General features: G+C 35.2%; 1 protein-coding gene across 1 annotated transcript in view; it reads right to left on the reverse strand.

The window, feature by feature from the left end:
- Positions 1–13,447, reverse strand: part of PROS1 (protein S) — a 96,171-nt gene extending 82,724 nt beyond the window's left edge. The window contains exon 1 of the mRNA XM_031958866.1: positions 13,015–13,447. Coding sequence (XP_031814726.1) covers positions 13,015–13,087 — 73 coding nt within the window. The 5' untranslated portion in view covers positions 13,088–13,447. The remainder of the gene's footprint in view (positions 1–13,014) is intronic.
- Positions 13,448–13,829: the final 382 nt, after the last annotated feature.

Here is a 13,829-nt window from a genome sequence, read left to right on the forward strand (position 1 = left end):
TTTATTAGCTGATGTGCCTTATTTTACCAACTAATAAACTAATAATTGCCAACTAATAATAAGGGGATAGGGACTAAATCTTATTCATCTTTGTGTATACTATACAATGAGCACAATTATCTTTTTAAAAAAATTTTAATAGCTTTTTGTTTACAAGTTATATGCATGGGTAATTTTACAGCATTGACAACTGCCAACCTTTTGTTCCAATTTTTCCCCTCCTTCCCCCCACCCCCTCCCCTAGATGTGAGCACAAAATCTTGAATATTGTGGTCATTTAATAAACAATTGCTTAAAGAATGCAATGAATTCATAGTCCATTTACAAGTATTAATTATGTTCTAGCCACTGTGCTAAACTGCTAAGCTGGGAGGATATAAAGACAAAAAGATACTACTCTCATAGAGTTTTTAGTTCAGGGTATAAACTGACATGAAAACAATTGCATGCAAACAAAGAGGGAAGACACTAGACAGTTTAGTTTGAATCTAAGAAGGATTCTCAAAGAAGATGGGATTTTTAGTTGGTACTTGAAGGAATCCAGGGAAGTCAGGGAGAATAGTGAGGCTGTATCGATGTAGATGAGTAAGACTGAATCAAAGAAAAATAAACATAAAAGAGGTGAAAATACTAAGGGGCAAAGGCCCCAACTTTATTTATATAGGTCTTTAGTATTACAAAATAATTTCTTCAAACAACTCTTCTGTTATGGGCCAGAACTTGAAACAAGGTGGAATTGATAGAGACTATCTAAATTATCTAATTTAGCATGTTCTCTAGTTCGGTACATGTACTTAGTACTTACTATAGTTCTACATGATTCATACCTTTGATAAGAGAGCATATATAAGCTAGGAGCCAGCCAGGATCCAGTCAGGGAGATTCAAAAGTCAGAGAAGGCAGGCGGGAGCTCAAGCTCTCAGAACCAAGGCCAGACTCAAAGGCTCTCCAGAAAGCTGCCCAGCCCCAGGAAGGAGATAATAAAGGATCTGGACTCTAAGAAAGCTAACCAGGCCCCAGGAAAGGAAACAAGACTTTGAAAAAGACAAAAAAGGATTTGAACTTTAACCCCAGTTACTTGTGTGGAGATTACTGAACTGAAACAAAGGCTACTTCCAGAGACCCCAATAAAACCTCAACAGAGAATATTACACTCTTCTACACAGAAGATACATGTGTTATTATCTCTATTTTATAGATTAGAAAAATGCTCAAAAGAAGCCTTACAAGTCAGTGATGTAAAACTTAAGAATCTTATTAATAACCTTTTTATACTGACTAAACCTACAATACATGATTCTTTATATGGAAGACCTCAACATTATTGAGAAGCAAAGAAGAAATACAGAATGAGTAAACTAAAACTTCTCAAATAGGCAAATAGATTTCTATTTGAAAGGTAGTTTGGTTTAGTGTCTGACATACCAAATTCAAAATTAGGAAGGACTGGATTTAAATCTTTCATGAAAACAAGTAAGTCATTTAACTTTTCTAAACTTGTAGCAGGTCGCTGGAAGCAGTTAGGTGGCTCAATGGATAAGCACTGGGCCTGGAGTCAGGAGAAACTGAATTCAAATTTGACCTCAGAAATTCACTAGTTGTATGACCCTAAGCAAGTCACTTAACTTCTGTTTGCCCCAATTCACTGGAGAAGGAAATGGCAACATACTCCAGTATTTTTGCTAAGAAAACCCCATGGTTTTGGTTTTGCTATGGTCTGTAGGAACACTAAAAATGGGATACAACTGAACAACAACATTGGCTTTCAAAAAAGACTGCTGCTAGACTTGATTGACTTTGTAAATCAAACTTATTCTAAAAAAAAGTTTGGAGGGGCAATTAATCCTTACTTGATGTTTTAACAAAAAATGTCATTACAATTTAATATTAATTAGGTATCCACTATTTCTACTGTGAGCACAATCATTTGCATGTGCACACATACACACACATTCTCACATATATACATATATAAACAAAGAATCCCTGATCACATAAATCTTACATTCTACTAGGAATATGTATACAGAGATGTAGCATGTATACAGAGAAATACCAGGTAAGTGAAAGGAGAAAACACTAACTACTGGGGAAACCAGGAAAAGCTCTCTAGATATGAAATTATTTTAAAAACATGACTTATTTGGAAAAATTGTATTTTCTGACCACTTTTAGTTAGAATTCAACAATATTATACATAATATTGAATTATTACATACATGATACAATTCTGAGTATCAGTTTTTTCAATTATAGTTGAACAGAAATAATTATATCTGTACTCATTTCATGAAAAGCAAGGGTGTAATGGATAAAGAATTGACCTCCCAATCAAAAAGGCCTGGGCTCTTGTTATCAAAGTCAAGAAGACTGAACACTTGAGAATGTTATAAAATGCTTTAAGGAACTCAAAGAGGATGAGATAAGAAACAACCAAATACATGAGAAGCAAGAGAAGAATAAATGTATTACAATTAGGATGATATCAGACTGATCTTTAGATCATTTGGATTTGAAGAGTACATAGTGATAGCTGGAATTTATTTTCTACTGGAGAAAGAAAGTGATTTGGTAATAAGGAAATTTGGCAGCCCTCTCAAATTTTAATGTAGATATGAGAAAGAAAAGGCTAATGAATTGCTGATAGTAAATAACATCAACAAGAGTAAAAAAAAGCCATTGCTCTCTCCAAGAATTACTCAAACTCTTGGGGTGCAAAACAAGGGGAAAATCTCTCTTCCCACACCAGACACACTATTGTTTGTCTACAGAGGCATCAAAACTGTCTGAATGTTCCCAAACTGTTGCTGATGAATGCTGTTTATCAAACAGACTGAGAGGGCCATTCATTATCCTAGAGAATACCTCTTCAAAAACTTAAGGGATTGTTGTTCTAAACTGTTGTTGGATGTGTGGACATGTTTGGGGGAAAGGAGGAACATATGTCTCTCACTATATGTGGGTGCTTGCTTTGGGAGGCAGCTGCCTGGGATTCTCAGCTATATAACTGTAGGGAGTAATATCTTTTAATCCTCTTCATTTCTAAAATAAAATAAATAAAAAAAACCCATTTACATCACAAATTAATTCTGCTTCCTCGAGTTTTGATGGGAAGTTCCATTAGCGAAGTCCAATTATTGTTGTCAGATTTCCTTGTCCATTTGACCCTCACATTGTAGGACACCAAAACACCCCTTATTTTGATGTCTGGTAGCAGGAGATGCCACTTGAAATTTTTGTTTGGGATTTATTTGACTTGGGGTTTTGGCAGGTCTTCTCATTTATATAACTAGTTCCCTAGGATTGTGTTTGTGTTTTGAAAAAGAGCAAGCAAACTGTTCCTGCATATTTTAAAAAGCAACTATAAAGCAATTAGTTTGATTTCGTAATACTCTCTCCAACCTCTCCCAAACAAAAAAAAAGTATGAATTACTGGTTCTCACAAGATTTTACAACAGCTGAAACCTTTACTTTAAATAAAACTTAAAGTGATCCTGTACTGTGAAATACTTTGAAATAGTTATTTATATCTTCTAAAAGATATGATTCTCAAAGCTGTGATTCTGCTGGTACAGGAAACTCCTGGTTGAGAAAATTCCCTCTCTGCCAATGCAGTTTAAAACCCTGTCTACAGTTAATGATCTTAGAGAATTACCTAAACTTCTCAGGGTGATAGAAATACCTAGTCTCTTTATGTTCTGCACTCCTCTGGATTTTTGTGTTCCATTCAAGAAGAAAAGTTTGAGAAGATAAGCTGGAGAATATCCAGAGATCAACTAGAAAAAGGAAGGACCATGGGTCCATGTCATATGAGGACTGATTGAGGACCAGGGAATGTTTAGCCTGAATAAGAGAAGACCTGGTGGAAAGTAGGAGAAATAAGGAGCATAAAAGTTTTGATCAAATATTTGCACAGTTTTCCTGAGGAAAAAGGATTATACCTGTTCTGGTTGGCTTCTGAGGGCAGATCTAAAGGAAATGGAGAGAAAGTTGAAAAGTAGTAAACTGGGTTTTATGTCAGGAAAAATTTTTTTAAAAATAAACTGCAGCCTTCTAAAATGAATGAGTCATTTTGATTATTAAGCAGTTTTCCCTCCTTGGAATTCTTTAGAACAGGCTGGATAACAACTAGTCAAACATATAATTATGTTTCCATTCTTTATGTTCCACTCTTCTGAGTACAATTCCAACTAAATGATCAGTGAGCTCCCTTCCAACTTTCATATCTGTGAGTCCCAATTCTGTTAATTCTATAATTACTGTTCTGGCCCTTCAAAAGACCAGAATCCAGTGATTGTTCTCATCAACTAAATATCCATGTAAATACAAACAGAAAAGTCCATGGGTTGACTGTGTATAATTGTCTTCTATTATAGCATTTTACTTTAAAGAATTACTAGTCTATCACCTGTAATAACTTCCATACTCTCTCTAGGTAAATTAGTATTGTCCATTCCTTCTTCCTTTACCTCAGCCCAACTACCTGCCATAAACTCATTCATTTGAACAATGTTCTATAAAAATTTTGCTACTGGTTAGACAAGGAGGGAGAACTGAATTTCAGACTTGTTCCTGGAATATATTGGCTATGTGAACTTGGACAAATCACTTACTCTCTTTGATTCTCATCAACCTCAAAATGAGGATTAGATTAGATGACCTATAGAGTTCCTTCCAGTTCTAAATCTAGGATCTTATGATTCTATTAGTCCAGCCCTCTTCCCAAAATTCTGTCTCAATCTATAATGTACATTGCCATGAAGATACTAATCTAGAGACCACCAGGTGAAGGATGTTTTAGAAGTGGACCTTCTATGACTTTTTTCAAGGAAATTTTTTGGGGCAGATAAAAGAATCCTAATTCTGTTTTGGACAGATTGAGTCATGATGTGTCTAGGACATCCACTTTAATAGTGCTGAACTGAGTCAAGGTTGGAGCTTGTTAATTTTCCATTTTGGTCTCATATGGACAATTTGTGGTGCAACATTGACTTAGATCTCTGGGCTTATCTACCTGATATTTCCTGCAAAGGCTCTGACAAGTTTCTCTGGCTACTGTGGCTACCAAAACAGTTATTGTGCTAATAGTTGGATATGATATGGAGTCTGGAGAGTTGATTTTTTTAAAAAAAGTGGGATCCCAAAATAAAAACTGCTAAGATAGTGAAAGAGATTATTAGAGAGCTTTCTCCCTCATTCAATTCCCCCCTACTTTCGTTAACTATCCCACTTCTCCAAAGGAAGATGGAACCTAAACTGGAAAAAAAGCTGATTTTGGCTGCAGTTAGTAGGGTTAACACTGTTTGCCATATATTCCCCCAAAAGTAATGCCTCACTCTTTGCTCTCTATTCTTTCACCACTATCATTTGTTTCCGTTTTATATAAAGAAAATTTGAAGTCACTGATTACCATTATATGATTAATAACAGCAGCATTGATAATGAGCAGGAGATATGTGCAAGTCTGGATAAAAAGAGACACATTTTGCTTGAGCATGAGGCGAGATGCTGATTTTCACTGGGAAATCATATTTACTTTGGAGGAAATTTATGATAATTTTCCTCAGCCAGTCATGTAGATAAGTAAGAAAGTTAAGTGAGCACACAGAGAGATTGATAACCTAGAGTAAATCAAAAGCCCCTGAGACAGATAAGCCCTTTATTTCAGATAAGCTTTTTATGACATAGATGTAAACCACCAGAATCCAGGAGAAAGAATTCATTATTACATGAATCCTCTTTTGAATCCTATGCATGAGGTTTACCCCCTTTTGTAATATACTACCTTCCAACTTTCATGTGAGGTGAGAATTTAAAGGATAAGTGACTCCTCTGCCCTTCTACCAACATCTGCATAGATATTAATCCAAAACTCCTATTTTGTTTGGTGCTGATCTCTTTGGCTTTTAAAGCTATTTACAACCTGGATCCTTTCTACCTCTCTAGTTTTCTTAACACTGTACTACTTTCTACCTACACTCCAGTGACTCTGGCCTTCTTGCTTTGCTCTTCCTTCCCCATGACATTCCATCTCCAATTCCATGTATTTTTTGACTGTCCCCTATTTCTAGAATGTTCTCCCTTTTGTACTTGTCTCCTGGTTTCTATGGCTTTCCCTATTTCCCTCAATGCCAGAACCTTTATTATATATGATATATGGTTGCTTGCTTGTTGTCTCCTCAAGTAGAATGTGACTTCTCTGAGGACAGGTCCTGTTTTTGTCTTTCTTTGTATCCTCAGTGCTTTGTGTAGTACTTAGTACATAATAAGTGCTTAATAAATGCTTCTTGATGTTGCCAAGTATTAGGATAAACAACTATAATTAATGAAACACTTTCTACTTGCAAAAAAGCTTAGGGAAGACAAGTATAAATAAAATTATATATGTCATAAATATACGTAGGCTAAATTCAAATAAATACGATGTAATAAAATACAAGGTAGGCAAAAAGTGAGGGTATTAAACCTTCAGTCCAGACAAAGCTTCAAATAGAAGATGGTGATTGAACTGAATCTTGAAAAAGAGAGGGATTGTGTGAAGATAGAGATGAAGAAGGAATGTGTTCTGTGCATAGGAGACAAAGTAGTGCAATAACAGAGATGGGAGGTGGAGTAGTATATGAAATCAAGAAAAGTCCAATTTATCACAGAATGAAGAAAGAGGAGTTATGGAAAATTATACTGAAAAGATAGCTACAGATCAGTGAAGGTCTTTAAAAGCTAAACAAGGTAGTTTTAATTTTGTCCTAAAAGCTATAGGGATTTACAAGATTCAATTAAATAGGGGAGTGATGTGCTTATATTTACATTTAAGGAAAATTACTTGGGCATCAATATAAAGGATAGACTGAATTAATACCTAAATTGCAAGCTATGAGGACCTGTGCTAAAGTGTAAGCTGTGAGAATAGAAAGAAGGAGACAGATGCTAGCGGTGCTATGGAGGTAGAAACTGTAAGATTAAGAAACTTATTGAATATGTAGTATGAGACAGAGTGAAAAGTTGACAGCAACACCATTATTATAAATCTGGGAGATTGAAGAATGGCCAGCTAATCAGTCAACAACTACTTATTAAGCTCCTACTATGTGCTAAATACTGTACTAAATGCTAAGGATACAAAGACAAAAAATAGTTCCTCTCAAAGAACTTATAGAGGAAACAACATGAAAACAATACCCAGCAAAAAGGATATACACAGGGTAAAATGCAGAAAGGCTCAAAGAGAAGACATTAAGATTATAGCGTACTGGGGAAAGTTTCTTACAGAAGTCGGGATTTTAGCTGATATTTTAGAGGGTAGGGAAGAGGTAGGCAGACATGAGGAACAACTATGAAAAATGCCAAAGTCAGGATAGAGTTTCATTTTTGAATAACAGAAAAGAGACCAGTGTCACTGGAAAAGTATGAAGAAGTTAGGTTATAAAGGACTTCACAAGATTTTATATTTGATCTTAAAGTTAATAGAAAAACACTGCAGTTTATTGTATAAGGAGTGATATGGTCAGACTGTGTGCTTTTGTAATATATAATAAAACTCAGGCATTGAAGGAAAGAAGAAAAGCCCTCTTGCAAGAGGTAGAACAGAAGCTGAATTTTGATGGAAGCCAGAAAAAACAGGAGGCAAATACCAAAGGGAGCGCATTCTAGAAATAGGAGACAGTCAGTAAAAAGGCACAAAGATGGGAGTCTTATGACCAAAAAAGAACAAAGCAAGAAGGCCAACTGGAGAACAGGTGAAGGTCAGTAAAGTGTTAAGGAGCCAGGAGAGGTAGGAAGGAGCCAGATTGCAAATAACTTTAAAAGTCAAAGAGAGAATTTTATATTTTTTTCTTTAGATTGTTTTGCTTCTTTGATTATCTTACTCCCTTTCTTTTTCCAAGTAAAATGTTTTACCTTTACAATTAGTTTTTCTTAAACTATAATGCTACTCCATTCCCACAGTTTTACACACACACACACACACACACACACACACACACACACACTTTTCCCATTTATTAATCTTTCCCCTACTTTCCCCATTTTGCTTTCATTATTTACTTTTTTCTAGTTTTTTCTTTTATTTAATTAACTATTTTTCCCTTCTTTTGTCCATTTTCTTGTCCTCAGTTAAATGATTAATTCAAAACCTCCTATTCTCTTTAAATAGACTCCAGTCTTACTCTTTTCCCTCCAGGATAAAATATATATCTCATTCTTTCAAATTTCTCATGTTTATTAGTTTTAATTTTATATACTTTTTAAAAAGTACACTTAAAAAATAAGCTTTTTTTTTTTTTTTTTTTTTTTTTTTTTTTTTTTTTTTTTTTTTTTTTTTTTTTTTTGCTTTCCTTCATTAATTTTCTTTCCTTTTAGTTTATTCTAAAATTCTGTTCTCTGGTTCATGATTGTACCTTATTTATTCCTAATTTAATCACTCTGTTTCTCATGAGGTTAAAACTTGTGAAGTGCAAAGTTGGGCCTCCTTCTTCTAACCAATTTCTCTGTTACTGCTTTTATTTTTCTATTCCTATCATTCCTTCCTTCTCCTGTACTCCAGTCTGAGAAAATATCACTTCATGGGAACTAATGCTAGACAAAACTAGCTCCATGTCTTAGATATTATCCTGTGTCCAAAATCATTTATTTCAACTCTATCCCCTAATTTCCTCATTCTAACTATTCTTTCCAATGGCTACATCACCCCATTTCTGAGTCTATGTCCCTTGTCCAATTTATGCACCCTCTTACTCTGCAATGTCCTCTTCCGGGATTTATTGATTCAGTTATTGGGCAATTGAGGGATTGTATTAGGAATAGTGTCTTTCATATAAAAGAGGATAGATTTTCCTTAAAAGATATTGAAATCATCCTTAATGACTTAATTTATTCAAAGAATAAGGCATAAGGTCGTTATGGTAGCTTCCAATGGCCTTCATACAACAGCTAGCTTAAAAAAATGTATAAGTGGTTCTCTCTCAGACTTGGTCAGCATGCCAACATGATCAATACATGTTAAGGAACTTTCACTCAACTGATTCAAAACTATATCCAGGTTAAATATTCTTCCATGCTTTCTCTCTTTCTCTTTCTCTCTCTCTCTCTCTCTCTCTCTCTCTCTCTCTCTCTCTCTCTCTCTCTCTCTCTCTTTGTGTGTGTGTGTGTGTGTGTGTGTGTGTGTGTGTGTGAGTGTTGTCAAAGAATTTGAAGTTGAAGGGATGTCCATCAACTGGGAAATGGCTGAACAAGTTGTGGGGTATATGACTGTGATGGAATACTATTGTGCCATAAGAAAGATGAATAGGATGATTTCTGGAAAACCCTGGGTAGTCTTATATGAACTGAAACAAATGAAGTGAGCAAAACCAAGGAATATACACAAAATTTTAAGGATGATCAAGTATGAAAGACTTAGCTTATTCTGAATGAGACAATGATCCAAGAAAATTTCAAAAGACCCATGATACGAAATGCTACCCATTTCAAAGAAAGACTTGATAAATTCTGAGGAGAGACTGAACTTTTTCACTTTCAGACCTTTTTCGCTTAATTTTTCTGAGGGTTATGTGTGTATGTGTGTTATCTTTTGTAACATGGCTGATATGGACATATGTTTTGTGTGACTTTACATGAATAATCAATATCATGTTGCTTGCCTTCTCCAGGAATGAAGGAGGAGCAAGAAACAGAGAGATAATTTAGAACTCAAATTTTAAAAATTGAATGTTAAAGTCTTTCTTAAATGCAACTAAAACATTTAGTGAAATATATTCAAAATATTAAAATCCACAAAAAAGAAAAGTATGAAGTAAACAGAACATTTAACCTTAATTGCAACTAAGGGATATTAGATGTAATTGGCAGAGCAAATCATTTGTAATGCAACAATTATTCTGTTTGAAATCACAGATATGTATTTGTGTGGAAGGTGGAAGAAGGAAAGAAAATGGGGAAAAGGGTAGAATGTTTTAAAATGGTGTGTACTCACTCAGAAGTAAGGGGGGGAGTGTGTGTGTGTGTGTGTGTGTCTGTGTGTGTTACTAGAGCTGCCAAAAGAACATAACATTTTATGGAGAATATGAAGTCATAGAAAAGAGGAAATTTAATTGTAATTTTGGATACTGTTGATGTAATGACTGGAGAGAGACTATAAAAGAGAGAAACAGAAAAGAAACTTTTTGGAGACTAAAAGAATCAATTGTCTTATGTGAAAAAACAAACTTGAGACATTTGCTGAGATAATTGAATTCAGTCTTTAAAGTTTGGTGAAAATATAATGAGAATGGCTGAATAAATTGTGGTATATGAATATTATGGAATATTATTGTTCGGTAAGAAATGACCAGCAAAATGATTTCAGAAAGACCCTACATGAACTGATGCTAAGTGAAATGAGCACAACCAGGAGATCATTGTACACAACAACAACAATATTATACAATGATCAATTCTGATGGATGTGGTCCTCTTCAACAATGAGATGAACCAAATCAGTTCCAATAGAGCAGTAATGAATTGAATCAGCTACATCCAGCGAAAGAACTCTGGGAGATGACTATGCACCATTACATAGAATTCCCAATCCCTCTACTTTTGTCCGCCTGCATTTTTGATTTCCTTCACAGGCTAATAGTACACTATTTCAAAGTCCAATTTTTTTTATACAGCAAAATAACTGTTTGGACATGTATACTTATATTGTATTTAATTTATACTTTAACATATTTAACATGTATTGGTCAACCTGCCATCTGGGGGAGGGGATGAGGGGAAAGAGGGGGAAAATTGGAACAAAAGGTTTGGCAATTGTCAATGCTATAAAATTACCTATGTATATAACTTGTAAATAAAAAGCTATAATAAAAAAAAAGAAAAAAAGAAAGTATAATGAGAATTCTTGACTGGCTTTAATTAGTCTAGAAAGAGCTAAAAAGTAGGACTACATCCAGAGTTCAGGAAGAGTCCTCAGTTGCAGTTGATGGCAAGAGGTGAATCTGGATATGATCTTATGAGTGCTATATTGTTGAAATATTAAATCTTTCTATTGTTTGTTTATGCTGTTAATAAATTATATGTCTGATAAAACTGACATTTGTTTAAACCCAAGAGATCAGATTTAAGAAAGAGAAAAGGGAGAGTTTATAAGGAGAAGATCTACTATGTGCAAGGTGCTGAGCTAAGCCCTTTACAAATATTATTTCATTTGATCTTTACAACATTGTGAAGTTGTTGTTACTTTTATTCCTATTTTACAGTTGAGAAAAATAAGAGAGATGAAGTGACTTGCCCATGGTCACATAGCTAGGAAATATTGGAGGCTGGATTTGAACTCAATTCCTCCAGATTCCAGGCTCAGGCTTCCATGCATTATCCTACAGAGCCACCTAAAAAGGTTTTTTAGTTTACTTTATAAACTGGAGTAGGGACTTGAGCTAACTAAGTAAGGATGCTATGCATTTAAAGTAAATTTTCAGGGAAGATCAGAACAAACTTGTTTGATTGACTTAGAATCCAGTATAAGAATTAGTAAGGTAAGAAACCAGTAATTAAAGAGAAGGATGTTCATTCCATAACTGTAAACACATATTTTTCTAATATTCAGAGTCAGTAACTCTCCTGAAAAAGAATCTTGGCAAATTTCCATAATAACATTTAACTGAGTAGTATTTGAGAAAGGCAAGGGATTTTTGTTCTTTTTTACCCTGTAAAGCAAAATTCTCAGGAAAATTCCTCAAATCTCTATTGATTTATATAAATTCCATCTAGATTTTTGTAAGAGCTAAAGTAAAGGAATCTTATAAACTGGTCATTTTGTTTTGAAGTTTTCCCATTTTGCTTCAGAGAAACAGAAATTGCACCAATTTTTACCATTTAGATTCTTAAAATATATATAACAATTTTGATTTATGTAAAATCAGTGTTATTTTGGTCCAATTCATAGTTAACCTCCTTCTTAATTTCTAATTTGAAATTACTAAATTTGGATTCTTTTCCCTTTATTTACCAAAAGCTGCAAAAACTATTTTTATAGTTCAAGGTTTTCATCTCCTTCAGTACCCAGAGGAAAACTCTGAGTTACAATATTACTTGTCATGATCCTACCTAATTTAAAAACAAACAAACAAACAAAACAAACCAAAAAATCACCCTTTAAGATAATTCACCTCAGACAACCTTTAAATAGTAATAACATGACTTTGAAATCAAATTAATCCTCCAAATGTGGAAATACTCTACTCTTCCAAAAATATGTATGTATCCCACAGAAGATAATAGGAGCTACTCTAAACATGTCAAGGAAACAAATTAACTTTTTCAATATGCCTAGTGTTAAAATCAAGTGATCTAGGTAACAAGTTTTAACATGTCTTCTTTTGGTCTCGAGGTTACCATGGAACAACAGCCTAGTAAAGAACAAGCTGTCATACTTCTTTTGCGTGGTAATGTGAGTCAATAGAAGTTCAAAGTACAGGGGCATTGAACAACGCTAGGTGGAGAAGCCGGAGAAAGGGAGGGATGTTTTGAGTTGGTTACTGGTGGGGGCAGGGTGAGCGGCGGGTGGAGTAGTGAATAAAGTTTGGGACTTTCTTGGATTCCAGTTTGAATGCACACCTTCCTGCCCTGATTGGGAACTTCATTCTTAAATTGGGAGATAAGTGAAGGAAAGGAGGATGTGACAAGACAAAAACTGCACTCCATTATTATTAATTACTCCTAGTATTCTTTGGACTAGTTCCAAAAGAAGGCAAGTCGGCAGTAAATTACTGTCACAACCTTTCAAATATTTTTCCTACCTGACCCTCCCTCTCCATTACACATCTTTTTAGATAAATGCAGTTGCCCCCTATTTACTTAGTACTGATTCTATTAGACTTCTACTAGGAGGAAAGGGGTGAGGGAGAGAGGAATAGATGAAAAAAACCAGAGAAAAGAATATCCCAAAAACCAAGAAATAGAACTTGACAAAATTGTCTGGGGGTTGGATGGAGGACAGGAGATGGGGCACGGCTATGAATACAATTGATTACTCACAGTTTTTTGCTTCTGAGATCATGAGAAAGAGACTCAGAATTAAGGCAACGCAGCGCCCTCCAAGGATCTTCATTGTGAGAAGGCCCAGCACCAAAGATTACGCGATGAAATATGCAGTCTTGTTTGTGCTGCGACAGCTTCGATTGCTTCTGCTTCTGCTTCTGCTTCTGCTTGCTTCTGCTTCTGCTTCTGCTTCTGCTTGCTTCGGCTTCTGCTGCTTCTGCTTCTGCTTCTGCTTCTGCTTGCTTCGGCTTCTGCTAGGGCTTCGGCTTCAGTTTGTTCTCTATTTACTTTGTCCCAGTGCCCGAGAGCGAGACAGCAAAATGCGGCAGTAAGCAAGAGGGAGGGGAGAGATTGCCAGCTCCAGGTCCCCCAGCCCCTACTGGGGAAAGTGATAACAGTGGGGCAGAAGCCATCCCAGAAACAGGACATTTTCCAGGAAGCTCTTCAAAGTTTGTGGGGGTGGGACAGGGTGAAGAAAGCCGGTTTAGTAAAAAGAATCCGGGTATCTTTCCTTCTCTTGCAACCAGGTCCAAGTAGTTTGTTCGTTTTGTTTTTTTTTTTTTCTTCATACATATCTTACGTTTGATTATATAAAGAGATAGATGAAAAGTAAAGTTTTTAAAAGTGAACACTGAAAACATTTCAGCAGGAAAAATTTGCTTAAGACTACTGCTGGAATATCATTGGGCTCAGTTTATATCAGAACGTGCAAAGTTGATAAGGAGATGAAGGGCTTTCTTCTGCACTTTCCTAATGGTGTTAATTCCCAGAGGTTGGTTTCAGTGAATATACTCAGGAGTCTATATTTATAA

Source organism: Sarcophilus harrisii, chromosome 3 (assembly GCF_902635505.1).
Source record: "Sarcophilus harrisii chromosome 3, mSarHar1.11, whole genome shotgun sequence".
NCBI classification, from domain to species: Eukaryota; Metazoa; Chordata; class Mammalia; order Dasyuromorphia; family Dasyuridae; genus Sarcophilus; species Sarcophilus harrisii.